Here is a 25,588-nt window from a genome sequence, read left to right on the forward strand (position 1 = left end):
ATAATTCAAGGGAAGACAACTCTGTCTTACCTACAAACATTACGGCCCCCTTTATTCAAGGGTTTCATTCTAGAATGGCACCCCTGTACTTGCGCAGGGTTAGAATTCCAACCTGGACCCGGTCCATTCTAGAATGAAACCGGATTCTAAGTTCGCGCAGAACACATACAACAGATAAAGTTGGATGAAACTTAGTCTCAATCAAAAGGTACTTTACAAAACAGGGAAGGAAGTCGCGTCATCAATAATTAATTTCCAATCAAATGGCCCCTTGCAGACAGCGTTCGTTCGTGTCACAGGCGACTTCCGGCTAGTTCATGACGGTGACCCGTGGAGAGGGAAAGCTTTACATTGTGGCTGACGAAGTAGACTACTCGACTTTATTTCTGTATGACTAGGTAAGAGGCTTCATTTGTTGAAGAAGTGTCATATACTTACGTTGATTTTCTTCACTTGGCTTGGCTGTTCTCATTCTAACCCAGTTACGGGTAGGCAACGCGTGTTAAATTCACATAGCAATAAAATCCAGTGGCATTCTTCACTTATTTTTGATACAATTCCAAGCCAAAGAACATTTGTCGTGGAAATTGATTGACGGAATGAGCTTCAAACTTAAGCATAATTAATTAATGTTGTTCAATCGACGAAAATGCACCGAAAATGGCGGACGTCAGTTACGCGAAAGAGTTGTCCCCCTTGTCCGTTAATTCCTTCTTTGACCCATGTAAACAAAATGCATTCGTATAGTTCATCGGAGTTCATTCCGTAACTTCAAAGGGATCTAAAATGACTTGTTATGATTACAAGTGCAGGTTCCACAAATTTGGATACTTAAATGCCTCTGAATTATAAGCTATGAATTTAACACGGTCTTCTTCTTCTTCTTCCGTAGAGGACTGGGTTCTTGCGAACGTCTCAGACTCAGGTTGAGTCACTGTTACCGAGAGTGGCTAGCTCCAGCAAACAGGGAGATTAAAAAGGTGGGGAGGTTAAAACTATGTACAGGGGAGAGTGCGTTCAAGGGGCTCGCATGCCCGACTGCAGGAGACTGCCGCTGAGACAGGAGCGAAACGGCGACTCCAGGTAGGACGCCGACGATACCAGTGTTGGCAACTTATTCCATTCGGAGATTGGGGGGGGGGGGGGGGGGGGAATAATGAGTTTGAAAGGGCTGGGTGGAGGGCGTGTTCGAGGGTCAGAGGGAGAGGTGTATGCCGCTGCGGCGATGGCTACTAGTGAGTTATTGTTTTTGTACAATCTCACTAGTCGCATGTTTCGACGGCGGGTCTCCATGCTGTCTCAGTTGAGTTTGTTGAGCATAGTGGTAACGGAGCCAGGGTTCCTGTCTGTGTAGTTGTTGAACCCATACCTTGTCGCTGGACCTTTTCCAGTGGAGCATACTCCAGGGTGGGCCTGACCATGTGGTGTAGGTTGCCGTCTTCGCCTTTTGGGTACACTCCCTGAAGTTGCGTCGCAGAAAACCAATAGTCCGGTTCCCTTTAGCAGCCACATTGTTGATATGGTGGGTCCATGTGAAATTGTACAAGATTGTTACCCCTAGGTACTTGCAGCTTGCGACGGTTTCTAGCTATTGACCGTGAAGAACGTAGTCAAACAGGTGTGCGATTTTGCCTCTTTCATGGTTGATGTGGATGGTGTTGCATCAGTTTGCTGGGGTTAAAGCTCATTTTCCATGTGGTCTCCCATTCAGCCAGGGCATCCAGGTCTTGTTGGAGCAGAACTTGATCTCGCGGTAAAGTTTAAGATTACCCATATTGGTTGAATGTACGTAAAAAAACCAACCAAATCTCCAATCCCCTTTCCCTTACTATCTTTGTCTCCCTTTCTCTCTCCCTTTGACTCTCTCTCTCTCTCTCTCTCTCTCTCTCTCTCTCTCTCTCTCTCTCTCTCTCTCTCTCTCTCTCTCTCTCTCTCTCTCTCTCTCTCTCTCTCTCTCTCTCTCTCTCTGCTTTAACTCTCTCCCTCTCTCTTTGCTTTAACTCTTTCTCCTTCTCCTGTTTCTAGACCGGCACGGTTGGCCTAGTTGTAAGGCGTCCGCCCCGTGATCGGGAGGTCGTGGGTTCGAACCCCGGCCGGGTCATACCTAAGACTTTAAAATTGGCAATCTGGTGGCTGCTCCGCCTGGCGTCTGGCATTATGGGGTTAGTGCTAGGACTGGTTGGTCCGGTGTCAGAATAATATGACTGGGTGAGACATGAAGCCTGTGCTGCGACTTCTGTCTTGTGTGTGGCGCACGTTATATGTCAAAGCAGCACTGCCCTGATATGGCCCTTCGTGGTTGGCTAGGCGTTAAGCAAACGAATAAACAAACAAAAAATTCTCCTGTTTCTGTTTTCTGGTTTATTTTTATTGCATAATCTTTGCATGCGGGTTTTTACACCATAAGAACCATGTCTAGATGCCACTAGTGCCTGCTGCAATACTGTACTTTTGTTGTCTTTTTTTCCCTGTTTCTCATCATTTTGTTTTTCCATTTAACTTGTTGCAGATTTTCCTTTCGATGAGCAACACTTTTGAAGACTGTCATTATGACTTAAACAATTTATAGATTTTCATATTGATGTCAAACATTTACAGATTCATCGACTTCTTGACAAAGCTGAGAGAAAAAGTCCCAGAAGTGTGCCTGTGGTGCGCCAGCCTTGAAAAGTCTCACCCCCATGGCTGGTCGAAAAACCTCTAACCTTGTCCCTGAGAACTCCACCCTGCATCACCCAAGAAATCCAACGGTCAAAGGAGATTGAGATGTTCTCTCTGTCTCACACCCCTAACGCCACTGAAGGCCCAGCGGCCAGGTGGCTGAAGCACGAGGGTTAGCCTGGACATTCTGAAAGAGGGGCTGAGGACTGCGAGAAAGCAGTTACCGTTCTACTGAAGGAGCTTGGTGTTGGTCAGTCAGGTAGGGATCAGTTGCTTAAAAATCCTTCTGATCTTACAAGTCATTCCTTAAGACCAGTCTTAATATACACAGTAAGATTCAGCACAGCTGCATTCCAAACAACATGGAAATGATTTTTTTTTTTTTTTTTACAGATGAGTAGGTGGTGTTTTTTTCTCTGTCGCAGACACCACCAACAGGACTATTAATTTAAGATATGGCTTGACAGGGAAATGGTCACTGATTCAATACCTGTAAAATATATAATTTCTTTATTTTTTAATAGAGCCATTCTTTTTAAGTACATGTATGTATTTGTGTGTTCACAGTGTTGTGGTGAAACACTAGCTAGCAAAGATGGCATCGACTCCAAAAAGGCCAACCCAAGAAATGCAACGGTCAAAGGAGATTGAGATGTTCTCTCCATCTCACACCCCTAACGCCACTGAAGGCCCAGCGGCCAGGTGGCTGAAGCACGAGGTTAGCCTGGACATTCTGAAAGAGGGGCTGAGGACTGCGAGAGCTGTTGGAAAGCAGTTGCCGTTCTACTGAAGGAGCTTGGTGTTGGTCAGTCAGGTAGGGATCAGTTGCTTGAAAATCCTTCTGTTCTTACAAGTCATTCCTTAAGGCCAGTCTTAATATATATATATATATATATATACTGAGCAACAAAAGAAACGCGAATAAATTCTGGAATGTTTAACAAAATTTTGAACAATTGTCAATTACAAAATTAGAATTATCAAACCACAAAAGTTTGATGAAGGCATATTTGACTAACTGTTGTGTGATTATTATGATGCTGCGACTTTCAACACACGGGACAAGCAGGTTTAACGTTAACGAAGTTTTGGAGGTCTCGTTCAATCAGTCTTCATCGCGCTCTCTAGCTACTGATCGGACGCTGGTGGCTTCCAATAATGTTCCTGGTAGTGTTAGTGGCTGTATTGAATCGATCTCGAAGACGTGTCAGGAAATTGCGATATTTTCTTATTGAGGTAATGCGAATAATCTACCGCGTTGCATAACTGCAGTGCTTCTAATGTGAACATTGCTGAAGGTGATAGAGTGTTGACATATGCACGTTTAAAGCACATGCCAGTGCTTCTGGATCATCCCCAGCTTTAAATCGACCTGGCATTTTGGTGGTGTCAATCTTGGCATCCTGGCTGTTTCAAAAGTGAGACTGGCAGCAAGGGTGCCATGGTCTCTTTTGGTTGCTGATGCATTAGTGAACACATCTCACACATCAGATTTCTCCTGCTCCACTTGCATGTGCTGCGAGCGCGCATTATGTGTTTCACGTGAAACCTGCTTGTCCCATTTGTTGAAACTGTCGCAGCATCAAAATAATCACACACAAGCAAGGTCAAACATGCCTTCATCAAACTTTTGTGGTTTGATAATTCTAACTGTATAATTTTTGGAGATTTTGTCAATCAAACAATGACGATTGTTTTCGGGTTTCTTTTGTTGCTCGGTATATATATACAGTAAGATTCAGCACAGCTGCATTCCAAACTATGTGGAAATAAAATGTAAAAAATGTTTTTTTACAGATAAGTAGGCGGTGTTTTTTTCTCTGTCGCTGACACCACCGACAGGATTATTAATTTAAGATATGGCTTGACAGCGAAATGGTCACTGATTCAATACCTGTAAAATATACAATTTCTTTATTTTTTAATAGAGCCATTCTATTCAAGCACATGTATGTATTTGTGTGTTCACAGTGTAGTGGTGAAACACTAGCGCAGCTAGCAAAGATGGCATCGACTCCAAAAAGGCCAACCCAAGAAATGCAACGGTCAAAGGAGATTGAGATGTTCTCTCCATCTCACACACCTAACGCCACTGAAGGCCCAGCGGCCAGGTGGCTGAAGCACGAGGTTAGCCTGGACATTCTGAAAGAGGGGCTGAGGACTGCGAGAGCTGTTGCCGTTCTACTGAAGGAGCTTGGTGTTGGTCAGTCAGGTCAGTTGCTTGAAAATCTTTCTGTTCTTGCAAGTCATTCCTTAAGGCCAGTCTTAATATATATATACAGTAAGATTCAGCACAGCTGCATTCCAAACAACGTTGAAATGAAATGATTTTTTTTTTTACCTGTAAAATATATAAAATCTTTATTTTTTAATAGAGGTATGATCAAGTACATGTATGTATTTGTGTGTTCACAGTGTAGGGGTGAAAGACTGAAACACTAGCTAGCAAAGATGGCATTGACTCCGAAAAGGCCAAGCCTCCATGCCAGTGTTACTGCAAGTATGATTTGGTACTATTTTGCTTTGAATGTCTTTCCGTGACTCAGAAATGAAAAATAGTTTGCATTAGAAAAATACACGCTGCAGTTGAAAAGACAACAAACAAGTGTGTATTGATGTAGTTTAGACACAACCAACTTTTCAGTCGTGGCTTTTCTTCTTTCTTTCTTTCTTTCTTTCTTTCTTTCTTTCTTTCTTTCTTTCTTTCTTTCTTTCTTTCTTTCTTTCTTTCTTTCTTTCTTTCTTTCTTTTCTTCTTCTTCTTCTTCTTCTTCTTCTTCTTTTTCTTCTTCTGTTGAGTGACCATAGATCTTGGTCGACCATTACTGTCAATGTCACTATAATTTTGCATGCTGGGCATCACTATCTGTATGCGTCTTCAACCACAGTCTAATCAGACTGTGCAGCAGGATCTTTTCCGTGCGCATTTGATGGTCTGCATGTGATGCACAGGTCAAGAGTAGGCACTAAGAGTCTTACTTAAGTCAACCCTGGATAGACTGAAAAATCATCCACCCTACTCTCTAGGGGACTCGAACCCCATCCAGGAAAATAACACAATACCCCCTAAATAGTACAGACGCTCTACCGACTGAGCCACAGAGTCCCCTGAGCGGCAGGTTTGTCAAGTGACCTGGACATTTTGCTACTGACGCGAGTGAGTGCCACGCTCGCAAATTCGAGTCTAAGTGGCAAAGGGGTGTAGGGTGAAAGTAAAAATAATGAAATTGAAAGTTATCTTCCTAGCATTGTTCAATATTTAGCAGGAATGTATATATATAGATATATATTTATTTATATATGATATCTATATATATAAATATAACCCTGAAGAAGCCTCCTGTCGGGGCAAAAATTTGGATCATCATTATTAACATATTCCATATTCATCACCTAAACTTATTCCCGGATTTTGTCTGATGTAAATAACTTCTACATATGTATGGGTGGCCGAGTGGTAACACACTTGCGCTCGGAAGCGAGAGGTTGCGAGTTCGACCCTGGGTCAGCGCGTTAGCAATTTTCTTCCCCCTTTCCTAACCTAGGTGGTGGGTTCAAGTGCTAGTCTTTCGGATGAGACGAAAAAACCGAGGTCCCTTCGTGTACACTATATTGGGGTGTGCACGTTAAAGATCCCACAATTGACAAAAGGGTCTTTCCTGGCAAAATTGTAGGCATAGATAAAAAATGTCCACCAAAATACCCGTGAGACTTAGAAAAGTAGGATATGCGCCGAAATGGCTGCGATCAGCTGGTCGATATGAATGCGTGATGTATTGTATAAAAAATGCCATCTCACACGGCATAAATAGATCCCTGCGTCTTGAGTCAGAGTCTGGAGATACGCGCGTGATATAAGACTTCATATAACATAGCATGTGGCAGGTTTCACAGTATTGTGTTCAGCAATTTACTATTTACACACTCAAATTCTACAAAATAAATGTTGGCACACAATTCAAAGGACATGTTTTTCCAACAAAGTGAGTTTGTTACAACTAAAAACAGTAATTTTTTTTATAGTCCTGGTCCTTATTTATATCTAAAAACCAGGCGCAAAGCGGCATACCCTGAAAATGCAAAAAAAGCAATACGGTCATCCTATGCATGCATATAGCTCATATAGCCAAAACCGTTGAAGATAGAAAGACATTTATTGAACAAAAAATATGCCCCACATCATTCTTAACAAGTTTTGTTCTTGTATGTATATCAAAATATTGATTCTCAAATGAATGGTTTGAAAAAATACGACTTCCGGCAGACCTAGACCGTTTTGAAGGGAAAAACCGTCTTTTTTTTCAAACCATTCCTTGGCCATCAATATTTTCATATACATGTAAGACCAAAACGTGTTAAGACTGGTGTTGTGCATCTAGTTTGTTCAATAAATGTCTTTCTATCTTCAATGGTTTTGGCTAGATGAGGTAACAAGAGAAGGATATGGGCATTGGAATTACGTCAACATTTCGAGCATTGTCACAGATGAAACATTTACTGCAGGGTGCTCCTGATTAACAAACCGAGCAAAACTGAAAATTATTGAAGAGAAGACATGTCTGAACAGTTTATAAAGAGACAAGTTTGCAATCATTTGTAAACACCATTATTGTATGGAGGAGTAACTGTTCCCCTACCCCCTAAGAAGGTATTTCTGTCCGTCAACCACGTGAGCGATCGCCACAAATCGAGGCATCACTCGCATTTCAGTTTGGACACACCGGCTGATTGCAAATGCACAGTACGTGTTTCGACACTGAAACGTGACGATTGAGCGTCAAAATAGTTTCTTAAAACAGTCGAAAATGGAGTTAAATGTGACTTCAACACTCAGTGGCGATCGTTAGAGTGGCGATTGTTATTAGACGGACACTAGAAAACCTCAGAAAATGTAATTACTTTGCGATTTTTTTAACTGAAAAACTGTTGCGGTCTTTTTCTGTCGAGCGCGAGCGTCAACGTAAAACAACGTGAGGTCACTTCCTCCCCAAACGGTTAGTTTTTGAATGAAAAGAAAAATGTGGCGATCGTTACATTGTTTAGACGGACAGGATCGCAACTTTGAAACTCGGGTCACCGTGCCTCGATCAAGGGCAAATTGACCTCGGCAACATTATAACTCACTTCAAGGGTGCACAAACTTGTATTTACAGTATACAAAATTAGGTAAACTTGTGTTTTTGTCCTGTGAAATCACAATTAGTTTCGATGCTCTTGATATCGCTATGCGGACGGACAGATCCGAATCCCCGTACATTTTTTTTGCGGAGCTAGTATAAGTTAGAATTTAATATCATATTCTTACTCCGAATCACATTAGCATTGAGTCACCTGAGATGCTTATCACTGAAAAACGCTTACCCGGCTAAAGAATTTAAAGGGAAGCAACCCCATCACCAAAACGAAAGTGAAAGTAGCTTTGGTAATGGGCCAGTACACCGGGAGTTACCTCCCATACGGGTGTATGCCACGTCACTTCCTCTAGGAACACGTGCCTATTATCATACGTCTTTTTCACCTCGGAGAGGACGGTTCACTTTTTGACGCTCTGTGGCTGACCTTGTGTGTTTGAGTGACACCCGCCGGCCACGTTACCCAGCTTGTCTGCTCGCCTTGCCTAGCGTGCCCTCTTTCTGTTTGGGCAAGTGTAGCTTTAGTATTTTGTTGACGCGTAAGCGTGTGTGTTTACTGTGTTTTCAGTCGTTTTGACTTACGTTTCAGTAAATCTTTTTACTTTGCCACGTGTTGTTGACGTTTGTGTCAGTGTCTTGCGTGTCGCCATTTTGTTGTGTGAGTTAGTTTTCTAGCTCGTGTGACTTTGTTTGTAGCTCTCCGTGCCTCTGCTTGTGGGGCAAGTTTAGCTATAGTATTTTGTTAACGCATTAGTGCGTGTGTTTACTGAATTTTCCAGTCGTTTAGACTTATGTTTCAGTAAATTTTTTCGCGTTGCCACGTGTTGTTGTCAACATGTCTGATTCAGACAAGCGCCGTGGCAAGTCGGACCCCAAGGGGAAAATTAAGGCTAAGTCTTCCTCTTCCAAAGCAACGTTACTTGTTACAGACCAAGAGCGTAACACTTTGTTGGCTGTACCAATTTCGGCGCCTAGCGCTGTTACTACTTCTGCTTCTTTTGCGGCGCCTAGCGCTACTGTTACTTCTGCACCTGTCTCTACATCGGAGACTTCGTCTTCTTTGTTAGCACCTGGACAAGGTGCGTTGGTTTCCTCTCTGTTAAAGTCACTGGTTCCAGAAATCCGCAGCTTGGTGCAGGCAGAATTTCAGCGTTCCGTCGCCAGCAGTTCGGCGTTTCCGGCATCTGGCAGTGACGTCCGGGCATTGGCTTCCGTGTCTTTGTCCTCCACTTCCGGCTTGGAGCAGCGTCCTCCCTCTTCAGCGTCGGTTGGTAAGCAGAGCTGGTCCGATAGCCCTCGTGAGGCGCCTGGACGTTCTCCTTCGGGGGACAGCTCTTTCGCATCGGGTCACGACCGATACCTTGCTGATCTTTCATTTCCGGCGATAACCTACGAGGCCCCGGACTTGTTCGAACAGCGGCGGCAGTCGGTTTCGACTGCCGCATTTCCGGCACTTGCCGGAAGTGATGATCCGTCCGCTCCGGCACGCTACGGCGGTCGCGGCAGGATGGAGTATTCACTGACTTCCGGTCCTTCCGGATCGCGAAGTCAACCAGTGCAGTCTTCACTTCCGCATTTTGCGGTTCCGTTGACTACACTTCCGGTTTCGGCCGGAAACGCTTCTTCCTCTTCTGGTGGTTCCTTCCGGATACCAGATAGTGGATTACAGCGTGCGCCTTCCGGCTTTCAAGCGCCTAGGCTTGAGCAGGCATCACTCCACTCAGTCGGGGGAGTGACGTCAGCTCATCCAGCTCCGGTTTTTGCGGATGGTCGTCCTGCTTACCCTTTACCTTCACAGGGTTTTGGGCGGCAGGATGACGTTAGTGCTCAGGCTTTTCCGGTTTCCGGTTTGCCAGGGCATGCTTCTGCTTCCGGAACTGGTGACTTCGGTCATGGTTCCACGTGTGACTATTCTGATGCTCCATCAGTGGTCAGCGAGGAGTCGCGGGGCGTGTTTCCGTCGAAGCTCAAGTCTGTTCTTGACGTCGCGGCGGAAGTAACGTCTCGTTATTTTCCTGAAGGGGTGGTGGCTGCGGACTCTTCCGCATCATTCGTTCCTTCTGCCATGGCGGACTTCCGGCCGGCACAGGAGGATGTTTCTTCCTTCCGGTTCGCCGAGTCTCCGTCAGTGGCTTACCAACTTTCGCATTCACTGGTTCGTCCAGCACATGCGGGGAGTGGTATTCGGCCAGTGCCTGTTCCGTTACTGCTTTCTTTTGGTCCAGTTCCGGAATCAGCTCAGCAGTGGGTGGCTTCAGCTGCCCAAGCCTCTTCCTTCGTGCCTACGGCCAATAGGAAGCTTGGCATGCCCAATCAGAGCCAGAATTGGCTGGCGTCTTTTGCACTCCCTAGGGCTACCCTTCCGGTTTCCCGGGAATTGCTGCCTCTTCTGACTAAACCGATCAAGCGTGATTCGGTTTTGCCGGTTTCCGAGGCTTCCCTCCTCTCTGCTGAGGAGGTTGGACGTCGGCAGATCGAACTGTCCTCCATTGCGGAGACTCTCGTTCGGGCTCTGTCTCGGGCATTGACCGATTCGCTAGTTCCTTTCACTCTCAGTGAAGAACAGAATGCGGACGATGTCTCTGCGCTTTTGACCGCATTGGCCAAGGTCAATGAGGAACAATTGCGTCTTTCCTCCCTGCAGTACACCCAAGCGGTACTCTGCAGGAGGGATCTCTTCCTCTCGCAGTCCCAATTCACGGAGCTGGCTACTAGGGAGACCTTGAGAGTCTCCCCGGTCTCAGAGGAGTCTCTCTTCTGTCCGCTGGCACTGGATGCCAGACAGAAGGAGATTCAGTCAAACAAGGACAGTCAGTTCCTTGACTACACTCTGAAGGGGGTGAAACAGTCTCAGCCTTCTAAACAGAAGCAGGCTCAGACATCGTCTAACCCCAAGCCAGCTCAGAAGCGGCAGGCTTCGCCGGCCGCTCGTGGTGGGAAGAAGAGGACGGCATCGGGGAGGGGGCGTGGCGGCTCTGGAAGTAAGCCACACCCCCAATGAAGCGCTCCCGATCTCACCTCCCTCCCGCCCTCCACCTTGGTGATGGCGGGAGGCCCCTCCCGGGCACTTTCTCGTTGGATGTCGGTAGTAGACAGCCAATGGATTGTGGGAGTGGTGAGTTCGGGCTTCCGTCTACTCTGGCGGGAGGAAAAGGCGCCTCTTACCCGAGTGCCTCCGCGGTTCAAGCCCCCCTTCTCGCAGGAAGCACGTTCCGTCTTGCAGTCGGAAATTGCCTCCCTGGAGCAGAAGGGCGCGGTGGAGAGAGTTCGGGTCCACAGCTCCCTGGGATTTTACGGGCGTCTGGTCGCTGTTCCCAAAGCATCAGGAGGATGGCGTCCCGTGTTGGATTTATCTCTCCTCAATACTTTCTTGAGGGAGATAAAATTCAAGATGGAGACGCCAGCCTCTGTCCGAGACTCTCTCCGCCCAGGAGACTGGGTGACCTCGATCGATCTCACGGACGCATACTTTCACATTCTTATGCATCCGACCGACCGGAAATGGCTTCGTTTCCGGTGGGGAGATCAGATCTACCAGTTTCGCGCACTCCCTTTCGGGCTGTCTCTCGCACCGTGGATTTTCACCATGGTGGTGAGACAGGTCTGTGCACTGGTGAGGTCCCAGGGTATCCGTCTGCGGGCTTATCTGGACGACTGGCTCATCATGAACCAGTCCCAGAGCGGCTGTTCGCAGGATACCCTGACGGTTCTTCGAGAATCCAACTGGTTGGGGTTCTCGATCAACCGGGTAAAGTCGGAGCTGACCCCGTCACAGACATTCACTTATCTGGGGATGTCTTTCGACATGGTCGCTTGGACTGTCCAGCCTTCTCAGAGAAGGGTGGACAAGCTCCAAGCTCAGATTCGCTCCACTTTACCTCTCCTGATGGCTTCCATCCGCTCGCTCGCCTCCATCTTGGGGCAGATGGAGTCTATGGCTCTTCTGGTTTCACTGGGCCGGGTCCACAAATGTCCGCTTCAGTTCGCGCTGAAGCCGTTTGTGGACTCTCCTCTGGTGGACTGGGACGCCCTCATCCCTTTGCAGGGATGGTTCCAGCCTGCGACCCTTCCGTGGTTGCACACGGAGTGGGTCTGCAGAGGTGTTCCGATCGTCGTGCCCCTCCCCGACCTGGACCTCTTTACAGATGCGTCCAGGGAGGGTTGGGGGGCACATACAGATCTTCAGACTCCTCCCTTTCCGTTACTCAGCCGAGTAATCCGGAAAGCGGAGATGGAGGAGCCGGCCCTTCTTCTTCTGGTCGCTCCTCTGTGGCCGTCGCAGGTCTGGTTTCCAGATCTTCTTCGGCTTGCCCAAGGGCCCCCCATTCCTCTCGCACTCGTGCGAGGGGAACTAGTGCAGCCCCGAACAGGCATTCCACACGAGGAGCCCAGTCTTCTGAAGCTTCACGTGTGGAAGTTGTTCGGGACTCGCTGAAGCGCTCTGGGGCGTCGTCTTTGACTCTGGACTTGGTGGCTCGCTCGCATAGAGCGTCCACCTCTTCAGTTTATGCTTCCCACTGGAAGGCATGGACTGCCTGGTGTTCAGCTAGAGGGGTGAGTTCGGTGGCTCCGCGCTCTATTCAGGTCGCTAACCACCTCTCTTTCATGTCTTCACAGGGCGCCTCAGTCTCCTCGTTGAGGGTCCGGCGCTCCGCTATCTCGGCGACTCTTCAGCAGATTGGTCGTTCTGTTCGAGTCGGGGGCGTTATAGCTGCAGTCATTAAAGGGGCTGCTCTTAAGGAAGCTAAAGCTCGTTTGCCCGCTCCCAAGTGGGACTTGTTTTTAATCCTGGAATTCCTTCGTTCTGCGGATTTTGAGCCTTTTAGCGAGGCCAGTCTGTTCAATGTCACTCGCAAAGCGCTGTTTCTCCTTTTGTTGGCTACGGCCCGACGGGGTAGCGAGGTCCACGCCCTGTCGGGTCAGCCTGGAGATATCTCCTTTGAGCCGGACGGTTCCGCATCTTTGCGTTTCCGGCCTGATTTCCTGGCCAAGAATCAGTCTCCGGGGCAGGCCTCTCCGCTGGTTAGAGTTAAGGCTCTGACCAGCGCGTTGGCCCCGGGTGACCCCGATTCGGTCAATTGCCCTGTGAGGGCACTTCGTCTGTACTTAGCCCGGACTCAGCCGATTCGGTCTAGTTCTCAGAAGTTGTTGTTTATCTCTCTCCTTACTAGGCGCGAGAAAGATTTGTCGAAGGTAACGTTGGCCCGGTGGGTGTCCTCGCTCATCAAGCAGGCTTATGAGTGGAGGCGCACAAAGAGGGGGGGGGTTATGCCCTCCTTGCCACTTGACTCGGCCCGAGCCCATGAGACGAGGGCGTGGGCATCCTCTCTGGCAGTTCTGCGCTCCAGACGTCTAGAGGAGGTGCTGACAACTGCGTATTGGCGTTCCGAAGATGTTTTCATAAACTTTTATCTTCGGGACGTCACAGCTCTTCGACAGGATGGCTCCAGAGGCCTTCCAGCGCTCATAGCAGCAGGCCAGTTCCTGTCCAGAACTTGATGGTGAGTTTTGATTCATTTCTAGCCCACCGCCTTGTTGATGTTATCTGCTAATGTGATTCGGAGTAAGAATATGATATTAAATGGAAAATTTCCTAAATAAATTATCATTTAATTAATATACTTACCCGAATCACATACTGTATTCCCTCCCACCTGCCCCGCTTATGGTTTTAAGATTTTTTAAAGCCGTATGATAATAGGCACGTGTTCCTAGAGGAAGTGACGTGGCATACACCCGTATGGGAGGTAACTCCCGGTGTACTGGCCCATTACCAAAGCTACTTTCACTTTCGTTTTGGTGATGGGGTTGCTTCCCTTTAAATTCTTTAGCCGGGTAAGCGTTTTTCAGTGATAAGCATCTCAGGTGACTCAATGCTAATGTGATTCGGGTAAGTATATTAATTAAATGATAATTTATTTAGGAAATTTTCCATTTGTGTTATGGATATCGATTGTTGTTGAAAAACAATCATTTCAATGTGTTCTGGCACTCTCAACCACAACAGCATTGATACTTGTGCATGTGTGTGTTGGAATTTAGTTCTTTGTTTAGTGATGCTGTGGCAAAAGTAAATTCATCCGTCCGTATTTTGACGATCGCCACCATTCACACGCACATAAATAAACACATTATAAAAAAATTCAACTTTTATTTTCAAAAAAGTATTTAAACAACAACTAGTTTGCATGTTAATACAACAAATACAGCAGATTCTCACAGATATGGATTTAAAAGACTAAGCAAATCTGAGACTATCAAAATGGCCTAATACCATGAAACCTGCCATGTCCTCTCAACTTCCAGCCAAGGTGTTGAATCTCTGGGATTTTAATTGACAAAGAGTTATATGCTTGTTAGGCCATTGGAAATCTGAATATGACGTTATCGGGTTATCAATACAGTGTAACCAATCTTTGCAGGGGGCCCGGTAGCTCAGTTGGTAGAGCACTGGACTTGTGATCGGAAGGTTGAAGGTTGGAATTTGAGCCGCGACAGACACGGGTCAACTTTATGTGCAGACCCAGAGAAGGAAGCCATGTCCCACCCCCGTGTCATCACAATGGCACGTAAAAGACCTTGGTCATTCTGCCATAAGTGCAGGTGGCTGTATACACCTAAACACGCAGACACCTGGGTAGCGGGACTCTATTGCTGCTAGCTTTCCACTGGGAGGAAGCGACCCAAATTTCCCAGCGATGGGACAATAAAGTAATGAAAATGAAAATAAAAATTACAAGAGGTATGATCAAGTAGCCATTTTTTTAGATAAATGAATTGACGAATCAAATGTACTAAAACAAAAGGGAAAAAATTGCCAAGACATCGGCATCATGAGAACTGGAGTAATCTAGTTTAGCTTCTTGGCTTGTGCAACGGTTTATTGATAACACTTTTTTTTTTTTAATTATTACTACACGATTGTGAAAAGATCACGATTTTATTACATGTTTGTTGCAGGTTCACAGTCATCACTGGACAAGTGCCATGAAGAAATGCGGTTGGTCAGGAACCAGGAAGCTGCTCTTCAACCGGAGATCGTTCACCAGTCTTCCAATCTTGAGAAGCGGCTCTTACGCTTCAGTGCTTCTTGGAAGTGCCATGGTGTTTTATAAAACCTTCTACCAGCACAGACACGACGCAGTGGCAAGCATCATCCAAACAGGATGCTTTGAAGGTTTTTGTTTTTGTGTTACATTTATAGTCACTTGATTTCTCACAGGAATTTTTTTTAGCCTTGCCTGAAAAAGACAAGTTGCAAACTGAGTCACGTCCAATCCCACACCTACAATCTGGGTGTCTGTTTGTATTGTACTCTCTTTTGAATTTAAGTTTGTAGGAGCTGATTAATTTAACTTGGTATTAGTATTACAGCAGTCCCTGCAATGTACGGTCCCCAGCGTGAGCGGACACCTGACATGTACAGACACATTTGCTCGGCACGGAGTGTTTTCCTTCTATATTTGCCCCCCCCCCCTCCTCCTCAAACGGCCACCTGGAAAACATGGACGCGGACACTCATTTTTGGTCCCAACAGCAGGTCATACCTCCAATGTACGGACAGACCATCAAAATTTTCACCACAAGAAAATCAATAACAGAGCAGTCCCTCCGGCTCTTGGTACAAATGTCACAGCCGCAAAGACGTGATGACAGTCACTGATAACTTGAGTGCACGTGTACCCATTAGGAGGGGGGGGGGGTTAGTTTTGGTCAGCAGTAGAGTACATGCGAAGATGCCAACGTGAAAATGCACTTTGCTCTTTATTCTTGTCTGTTGGATGTAAACAACAGAAGCCACAGTTGATGAAGGTCCTGAGCAAAAGAGAGTGAAAAATCGGCCACAGTTCTCAGCATCGCGTGGCTGTGTGTAACCTCTTTCATGACAAGATACTCTTGTTTCCCCTCAGCCTTGACCAGTGAGTCGGTTGCCTAATCTGTGAACCCTTCAGTTGTCTTGCTTTGTCAAAAGTTAGACACAGTCAATTGGTTTTGCTCTGAGTGAACAGTGCAGCTGGCCTCAATTAGCTGACACATCTCTGGCCACAGCCCCAAATAGTACATGGCTGGGGGGGAGGGGGGGGGTTTGAGTAGCTGGCTAAACTCAGTGGGGTGTCTGGTGTCACTACATGTTGGCAGGAAGAGCATCGAAATAAATAGAGAGGTGTACTCTTCCACACAATTTCCAAGCATCATTTGTCAAGGCTTGGGGTAGGCAGTGAGGGAGAGTGGGAGCAATGTGTGTGTACAGTGTATTTCCAACTGAAGAGTGAAAAGTCACTGCCACATGATCGGCATGCCAGACAAGAAGCCAGACAAGAAGAAAATAAATTACATGATTATAACATGTAGTTCTATCTGCTGCTTTTTATTCCAACTGGTTTTTAAGCTTATTCTTGCAAAGCATCTGCATACTTGCCTCTGTGCTGTGTTTGTGTGGCTGCTTTCCGGTATGTCAGTGCATTGTGAGTGCGTTCACTGCCTTGAGGATTTATTTTATCTCTTCTTTTCAACACCATTCATACAAATCATCTTTTACAGAACGTTTAAAGAAATATTAGGAGTTTGTTCTTATTGTTAAGTACTAGTAGCTACAAGAAGTGGTTAGCATAGACTCAATCCTGTTGTTTATGTGTCTCTGTGTGAGTGTATGGGGGAGGGGGTGGTGTGGTCACCCCTCCCGTGACCGGCCACCTGCAATGTACAGTTTTGCTATGGCCCAAGGGTGTCCGTTCATGAGAGGGACTGCTGTACTAATAGTAGCTATGCCAAACAGCCTCTGAAAAATGGTTGGTCACTTTGAATACAAATACAAGCTAAACCATTTGGTGAACTTGTATGTCATCTGCATGTTTTTTTGTACAGGAAACATAGAATTAGAAGAACATAACAGTGTAGTTGATTTGTATATGTACATCACTAATCCGCCAAGAAAATCTGAGTTATACATGAAAATCATGTACTGCGCGACGCCATGGTCTGTAGCACCTATTTCGAGCAAAACGCGGGTTGGGTACACTCTTTACTATCGCTCCGACGTACAAACTAGACGTCCAAAAATCCCCCTCGCGGGTTAGGGGGAAGAATTTACCCGATGCTCCCCAGCATGTCGTAAGAGGCGACTAACGGATTCTGTTTCTCCTTTTACCCTTGTTAAGTGTTTCTTGTACAGATTTTAGTCAAGCAGTATGTAAGAAATGTTAAGTCCTTTGTACTGGAAACTTGCATTCTCCCAGTAAGGTATTAATATGTACTACGTTGCAAGCCCCTGGAGCAAACTTTTGATTAGTGCTTTTGTGAACAAGAAACAATTGACAAGTGGCTCTATCCCATCTCCCCCCTTTCCCTGTCGCGATATAACCTTCGTGGTTGAAAACGACGTTAAACACCAAATAAAGAAAGAAAGAAACGTCCAAAAATAACAAGATATTTTGAGTCAAAAGTTGTGGGTTTTTTTTAAGTAAAATGTAAATTTGTTCACTTTATGTTGTCGGATCTTACAAACACTCAGATAGATGTCTGCCTCACAGTTTTGTATGTGCTATAATAAAGATGTATTATCTGTTTTCCCAAAGCGACCGTCTCGAAAATGTCACTGAGTTGACCTGCAATGAAATCCAAGATGGCGGCCAACACACGTGTTGTTCGTAGTTCGAGTCAAACACGGTATGCAATGCATTTTGAAGGCAACTGGCATTTGTTCAATAGGATAAACTTTCTTTTGCAGAATAATTGTCCCAGGAAAAGGTTTATGGAGAAAATTGCCGGAAAATGTTGAGGAATCGAAACATTGAGCCTTGTGGAATCAAATGAACATCATATACGCGGTTCTTATACTTTCTTCTGTAAACTGCAAAGGCACATTGGATTGGATTGGATTGGATTGGATAAGATTTACAGTCCAGTGAGGTTACCCTCATGGAAATTCGGGCTGCTTTCTCCCCAGGGAAAGCGAGCTGCCATACATACGGCGCTACCCATTTTTTTTTTCTTTTTTTTTTCCTGCATGCGTGTATTCATGTTTCCTAAGACTTAATGCCGTGTGAGATGGATTTTTTTTACTTTATTCCAAGTCCCACGGGTATTTGATGGACATTTTTATCTATGCCTATACAATTTTGCCAGGAAAGACCCTTTTGTCAATCGTGGGATCTTTAACGTGCACACCCCAATGTAGTGTACACGAAGGGACCTCGGTTTTTCGTCTCATCCGAAAGACTAGCACTTGAACCCACCACCTAGGTTAGGAAAGGGGGGACATACAAGTTCAGTCAAAGTTGGAAATATATCTTGCCTTTAACGGTGGAAGGTAGTGTGAAATATAAGAACAAAGGGAATTTGAAGCGATCACCAAGTAAACCTGACTTCACTCTGTAATGAGATTGCCAGGCGGAGAGACTGACCACTGTGAGATATTTTTAGACTATACTTCCTCGAGAGTAAAAATTGAGTAGAATACATTTAGGAAGATTGAGATTCAGATCACCTAATAAAAAGACATAGCCAAAATTGCTCTGGAATGCCCCTTTAACCTTCACCGGATCACGTGTTGGACAGCACGGTCCATTTGATGTGGGTCGTGTACGACCCATACTTCCCAAAGAAGGATTCAACGTTAAAAGTATGGGCTGTACATGACCCACGCCATCCGAATAGGGATAAACGTTTTGTCGCCTCTTTGCAGAGTATGGGTCGTACACAACCCACGCCATCCAAATAAGGATAAACAACGTAAAATTCCTTACATCTTCTTCTTTTTCTGCGTTCGTGGGCTGCAAATTCCTTACATAATTCCATATGGGTCGTCCACAACCCACATCATCCGGATGGTGTAGTTCAAATTATGTCATCGTTTATTTGTTTGTTTACAAAGATGATCTTTCAAAAGTTTGGCAATGGGAAGGTCGTATGGTGATTAGAGATTACGTGAAGTCTCAATTAAAAACTCTAAATAGTTTCAGAGATAAACAATTTTGTGAGGACCGGCACGGTTGGCCTAGTGGTAAGGCGTCCGCCCCGTGATCGGGAGGTCGTGGGTTCGAACCCCGGCCGGGTCATACCTAAGACTTTAAAATTGGCAATCTAGTGGCTGCTCCGCCTGGCGTCTGGCATTATGGGGTTAGTGCTAGGACTGGTTGGTCCGGTGTCGGAATAATGTGACTGGGCGAGACATGAAGCCTATGCTGCGACTTCTGTCGTGTGTGGCTCACGTTAAATGTCAAAGCAGCACCGCCCTGATATGGCCCTTCGTGGTCGGCTGCGCGTTAAGCAAACAAACAACAAAATTTGTGAGGCTCTGGGTCATCCCCGACTCACGAAGCACGGTGAAGGTTAAGGAATCTTGGCCAAGAAACTTTGACTTTTTTAAATAACTCATTTACCTGCCCATCCACTAAATAATTCCCTTCCTGATCAAGCAAGATATATTTTATCATTTACATAGTTCACATAATTATCATGGAGCATTGGCAAACCGAAGACTGAAAAAGTATTGACGTGTGTAGTTTTTGCTGTACACTCAGGGTATTGCGACTTCACAAGCCAAAGATTAGGATGTTAGGTAATGTGATAGCAATGAATAGACACAGTTTTTCTGAAATTGTTTTTTTTTAATGCTCATATGAACCACTTGACTCTGAGTGAAGTTGTCGTCTCGCCGACTGCACAAGGGCTTGAAAAATCATAGAAACTGATGAAATGGTGCTTTTCCAACTTTTTTGCTCCAACCTTTGGTTTAAACAAGGTTTTATTCCGTTGCACATGGTACAGTAGTAAAACAAGAAATAATAGGGACACGAACTCATGTCAACGCTTATATTACAGGCCATATACAGGAATGGTGGATAATACAAATTGGATGTGGGACAGAAAAAATTTGGACAGAAAAAATTCTCCTTTGTAACAGTCCGTGACAGAAAGGGCTGTAGTGTTTTTGGTGATACTCTGCAGCTTTAACTTCAAAACCCAGTTACCTGTAAATTTGAGTGGGAGGCGAGATGCACGGGATCTCACCTGGTTTAGGGGAATAGCTAGTTCTCTTTTTTAAAAATTTTTAGAACGTTATTGTGAGTTTAGGAACAGGTAGGTTATTTTCCCCGTGGTTTTTACACCATGTTATTCACAATTTTGTACATCGTAGCGGGAGCTGTACAGTTTAATTCTTTTTATGTGAACGTGGCAGTCCACACCAGTATTTCGTCGTAGACGGACGTCTTGTTACAGAGTTCATAAGCTGTTGGACATGTTACATTTTGAATAAGACTACAATAGTCTTTGTATTGTGGTTGATAGTAGTTCTTTATCTGTGGTAGGCTTTGATTCGATCTGTTTATTTTATTTGTGTTGACTTGTTCTTGTCAGTGCGTTGTATAGTATTGCTCGCCATTTTGTTAGAGCTACGGTGTGAATTTGTTTATTGTGAAAATGTGGTTATAAAAAAAATTGATAACATATGGATCGTTTTTTTTCCGTAGTTTGATATTGTGATTGTAATGGTATTGTAAACGGAGGTAAGGCTAGTTTATATAAGCATATATATGAAACTAACGAACGTTGAGTTTCTTTCCAGGCTTTGTTTGTCCTTTCCCTGTGCAATCGGCTGTCCTGCCTGGGAGCTGGACGACTGGTTGTCTCAGCTTTTGGATGCCGGGGGGGGAGAGGTATCCAGCATATGGCGTCTTCCTGTCACCAGCTTCAGGTTTCGTCATCGTAGCGGAGCTGTTTCTGGGAGAAGGTGTGTGTATCGCCTTGAGGGTATGTGGCGTGGCTTGTCTAGTCGTCGTTGGACGATCATCAAACTTATTGGTCTACGCGTCGTAGGACATTCATGGACTATTTCTTCTTTCATCACAGAGACGACGTTCCACGCTAAAAATCAAAATTGCGTCGGATAAATGGATTCGTCGCCCGACTGCTGGGAGCGAAGGACTTTGCCCAACCAGGCAGGAGGGCTGCTGTGCATCGCACACACACACACAGACACACACACACACATTGTCATTGGCTTAGGCCTACTACAGTTTTTGCGATCGTCTTATTCCAATTCTGATTTTTGTATACTTCTTTGACTTGCCTATATGAATCACAAATCCGAGTGATTTTTTTTTGCAGATTATATTATCAGGTTTACATTCCAACCAAAGATAATTTGATATTTTATCAAAACATTTTCAAGTGAGCAACATTCAACGACTTTCATGGACCAAATTAAACCACATTTAATTCAATATCGATAAACATTTGGACATACTGCTGCTATACGAAAAATAGGTTCAAAATAAAGCAGATAATAAATGAACAGAAGAACTACTGTACTTCTAAATACGTAATTATTAATCCACGACATCTAAATAAATGTCTCACCCCTCTCCCCGAACTAATCTTTATGACAAGCATACACATTTCTGTCAGCAGTGTCTTGAAAGTTATCAGAAAAACCATACGTACGAGTGGCTTTATAAACACGCTTGCGAACTTTCTACAAATTGATGGTGCTGAATTAAATTAGATGCTATTGCTGATTACTATATTTTAATCTCTTATTACATAATGTCTGGTAAATGTTTGTAATATTGTTTGTAATCTTATCTCCTGTCTAACTCTCTCTCTCTCTCTCTCTCTCTCTCTCTCTCTCTCTCTCTCTCTCTCTCTCTCTCTCTCTCTCTCTCTCTCTCTCTTTGTCAGAACCTACCAACTTGCAATGCAAAACTAAAGGTTTTAAGCAATTTTGTCTCATCATTATTGTTGAGTTTGTGAATGCAAAACCTTCTGTGCACAAGTAAACAGCCCATAACTAAGGATCAATTCCTCATATTTGCACATTTTTGTTCCTACCAACAACAACAAAATTACAAGAAGCCTCCCCAGTACAATAGAAGTCTATGGAAGGCAGAATTTTACAGACTATAACACACATTTTTTAAAACTTTTTTTCTTCTCAAATCTGCAAAACTGCACATCTTGCACTGACAGCGACGATTATTATTTATGAAGGTGAGTACTTATAAGTAAACATGATTGTACAGTAAAAGATTGGCTCTTCAACTTTGATGTTTTGTTTAGTGATTTTATAAAACAATGTTATTGGGACTGTGGTAAAAAAAATAAAAGAACCATCTGTCATCACCTTTTAATGTGCAATTATTTGAATGAAAGTGATGTGTTTGTGAGAAAGGGCAAACAAGTCTGTGACGTGTTGTTTTATCCTGTGCGAGTGTAAGATTACAAACAGTATTTGACATCCATGTTTAAATTGAGATTACATACACACAGAAGGGACATAAAACAATAAAGAAGGGGATATTAAAGCATTAGAAGTAGACGAATGGTGACATAAGGCCAAAAAAAAAATTGTCTGTTTCTGGTAACATGGCTAAAAAAAATAGGGTAGGTAGGTAGGGATTTTTTTCTTTTCTTTTTTTCCCCAAATGTAGACCAATAAAACTAACTTTAAAAATCGCGCAAAGAGACTGGATTCACTATACATAGAGACAAGACACTCAACACATTTACACATCTGTGACAAAGAGTATGACATGTTTTTCGTTTACCTGGTCTGATATTTCCATGATGAAACAGAAAAGAAGACTTGAGACATCTTACATCTTGAGCTTGGACAAATGGGAAATTTTTTTGAGTTTGGAAAAAAAAAGTTTAGGGTCGGCGTCGAAATTTAGGGTCGGTCGGGTGACCAGAAACAGACAATTTTTTTTTTTGCCTAACGATTAAGTTGTTTGTCAATGATATTAAAGCACCACAATCTAACACACACACACACACAACGTTGCAGCAAAAAAACGTATCAAATGGCTTATTGCACGGTCATTGTAAGTGTCAAAATTCGACAAACAATTTGCTAATGTTGCTTACCTCTACTTGCTACGTTTTGAGTCTCTAACAGCCGATGTTGCAAATTATCAGCATTAGCAACCATCAGCTTCAGCAAATAATCTGACTAGAAAAATCATCTGTCTCAGCAAATAACTCGCATGCCTCAACCCATGATCTGCTTAAACAAACAATATGCCTCAGAAAATAATCTTCCATGCCAGGCAAACAGGCTGCATCAACAAAGAAAGGGAAAACATCATCCGAAGATACATGAAGTCATAAAAAATATGGTACAGTCACCCGTACAAGCTGAAGGGTATTTCCCTGGATAGCCTCGTCCATGGGGCTACAGGGGTGACCGAACACATCAACAACAAAGACGTCCTGTATGAATAGAGACATGATACATGCATTAGGATGGGCTTCAACTTGTCAAATGAATGAGTCAGGGCGGATAGGCTGGTGTCAGACATGCTTGACATTTGGTGAAATAGTGACCGTTGGTAGCTGTTTGTTTTTCTGTTTTCTTTGTTGTCATAGTGGGTACAAATACGTTATAGGAGGGAGGGAATTGAAAGAAATGGAATTGACGGGCGCAGTGGCGTAGTGGTAAGACATCGGCTTACTAATCGGAAGGTCGGGATTTCGATTCCCGGTCGATGCCGCCAGGTGGGTCACATTTGGTCAGGATGGGGATTTTTCCGATCTTCCAGGTCAACGTATGTGCAGACCTGCTAGTGGCTAGCCCCCCTTCGTGTGGCACAAGCACAAGACCAAGTGCGCACGGTATGAAAAGATCCTGTAATCCATGTCAGAGTTCGGTGGGTTATAGAAACACGAAAATACGGCTTGCTTCCTCCGAAAGCGGCGCCAGTATGCGGCTGCATGAATGGTGGAGCAAAAACGGTCATACACGTAAAAATCCACTCGTGCTAAAAGTGACATGAGTGAATGTGGGAGTTTCAGTACATGAACGATCGAAGAAGAAGAAAAACGGAAAGAAATGGAATTGATGTTGTTTTTTTTTTTTTGATTGACTTATCTTTTGTATTGACTCTAAACGGCGCTGACCGACCGAACCTCCTCCTCTATTATTGAGAAAATCAGAAGAAGATAAATTAATGATTGCATGCCGCTGTTACCTATGCAATTATGGATTAAAGCTGCCAAGAGCAACACATATATAGACAGTTACACGTGAATTTCTTTTGCCAAGAGCAACACTAATATCGAGAATTACACATGAATTTCCTTGTGGTTGCTCTCGTCCACAATGACTCGAGCTAAAATCCATTTTTACGGGACAACCATATCAATAAACTTGCTATAGAAAGAAACACTTTCACGAATTCGAACCTCGACTACACACCATACACGCAAACCATCTAACCTACAAGCGACTGATGAGCAGTCGAGTGAAAACCGGGCTGTATAGGAAAGTGAGTGTCACCACTGAAAGAGAGCAACCAACTTGAAGTCAGTCAGGTATAATGGTCACTGACGTTTAAGGCGTCCGCCTCGAAAGTAAGTGCCGGGGTTCGACCCCGGCCGAGTCTGAATACCAAGGACTTTAAAAGTGGTAATCGTACAACTGTCCCGTCGTTGAAAGCGGACAAACACTCAAGTCCTTAATGGCTCAAAACCGTAGGACTTTTAATATTAATTTTAACTGTCCCGTCAGTCGTGGTGCCTGGCTTTATGGGAAAACAGTGTTAGGGCTGAGTTGGCTCGGTGCCCGCCTACTGAAGTTACTGTGACCGGGTGGGGATACTGACTGAAGTATGTCTGTGTTGCTACCCCTATCCTAAAGTGTGGCGCACTTTAACTGTCACTTATTAAATGTAGCCCCGGCATACCTATATGGCCCGGACTCTCACCCCCAGGCTTAAATGCAATTAACTCGGGTTTGCAGCGGTTGCCATCCGGTAACTACGCCGGGTTGCCACATAATAATTACCTTTGCAATACTGCCGGAGCGGGGCGGTCTGAATGCTATTGCAATGGCTGTGCTCGACTAGAGTCAGATAAATAATTTATCGTCAACGAGGCAACCAAAGGACCAAGAAGAAGAAGATCATCCCTTGACCACCTTGATCTCCAAGCCTGAGGACCTATGGCAAAGACTCAACGTAAGCCAGTAAGTTGCATGTGCATGCCGACTCAAAAATTGACATAATTGGTAGTTGAAGACAACCCGGAACGATACGTGGCCCCGCGCTCATGCTGTTGTATTTCGTTCGTTCGGGGTTTTTTTTTCTTCTTGTTTTTTTGTGTTTGTGTTTGCAATACGCCAAATGGAAAAGCAAGTAGCTGAAAGAGCAAAGGACAACCCAAAGGTCTTCTGGTCATACGTGAAGTCAAGAACAACTATCAGATCTGGAATCGCTGACTTAAAACGAAAAGATGGAACTCTGGCCACATCAAATGTGGAGAAAGCTAACACCCTGAATGACTTCTTTCAAAGTGTCTTCACTGAAGAAACAACTGGAGAGATGCCAGAAGCCCCAGATTATGCCTTTGAGAAACCCCTTGAATCAGTTACAGTAATAACGAGCAAAGTGAAGACCCTCCTGGAAAAACTGAACCCAAATAAAGCGCTTGGGCCAGACGGCATCAGCCCTTTCATCCTGAAGCAGCTAGCAGACGTATTAGCTTACCCTATTAGCAAAATCTTCACTCTGTCTATGGATGAAGGGGTGCTACCAGAAGACTGGAGAACAGCGAATGTCTCACCAATCTTTAAGAAAGGGAGCAAGCAAGAACCAGGGAACTACAGACCAGTGAGCCTGACGTGCATCCTGTGTAAAGTGATGGAGAAACTAGTGAGAAGTAGCATAACTCAGCACCTTGAGGAAAACGACCTGATCAGCAGAGAGCAACATGGTTTCGTCAAAGGAAGATCTTGTGTCACTCACCTCTTGGAAGTACTGGACGACTGGACCTCAGCTATGGAGGATGGGTCTTGCA

General features: G+C 44.6%; 1 protein-coding gene across 2 annotated transcripts; it reads left to right on the forward strand.

Moving 5' to 3' along the window:
* Positions 1-202: 202 nt before the first annotated feature.
* On the forward strand, positions 203-21,913 carry LOC138956423 (uncharacterized). Of its 2 annotated transcripts, XR_011452649.1 has the most exons (7): positions 206-398; positions 2,599-2,920; positions 3,229-3,475; positions 4,633-4,873; positions 5,077-5,161; positions 14,753-14,969; positions 20,361-21,913. XR_011452649.1 is itself a non-coding variant. In XM_070327785.1 (6 exons), the coding sequence occupies exons 4-5, from the start codon at positions 4,666-4,668 to the stop codon at positions 14,905-14,907; spliced, it is 363 nt and encodes a 120-aa protein (XP_070183886.1). In that variant the 5' UTR covers positions 203-398; positions 2,599-2,920; positions 3,229-3,475; positions 4,633-4,665; the 3' UTR covers positions 14,908-14,969; positions 20,361-21,913. The 2 variants fall into 2 exon arrangements, 1 of the variants encoding a protein (XP_070183886.1); XM_070327785.1 differs by lacking the exon at positions 5,077-5,161 and having other exon boundaries at positions 203-398.
* The last annotated feature ends 3,675 nt before the right edge of the window (positions 21,914-25,588 follow it).

Source organism: Littorina saxatilis, unplaced genomic scaffold (genome assembly GCF_037325665.1).
Source record: "Littorina saxatilis isolate snail1 unplaced genomic scaffold, US_GU_Lsax_2.0 scaffold_989, whole genome shotgun sequence".
Classification (NCBI taxonomy): Eukaryota; Metazoa; Mollusca; class Gastropoda; order Littorinimorpha; family Littorinidae; genus Littorina; species Littorina saxatilis.

What these genes read in the sequence shown, in the direction of transcription:
- LOC138956423 (XM_070327785.1), top strand. Translation starts at nt 4,666, where the DNA reads ATGGCATCGACTCCAAAAAGGCCAACCCAAGAAATGCAACGGTCAAAG. An exon ending in GCTTGGTGTTGGTCAGTCAG is followed by an intron (nt 4,874 to 14,752) that starts GTCAGTTGCTTG and finishes TGTTTGTTGCAG; the next exon opens with GTTCACAGTCATCACTGGAC.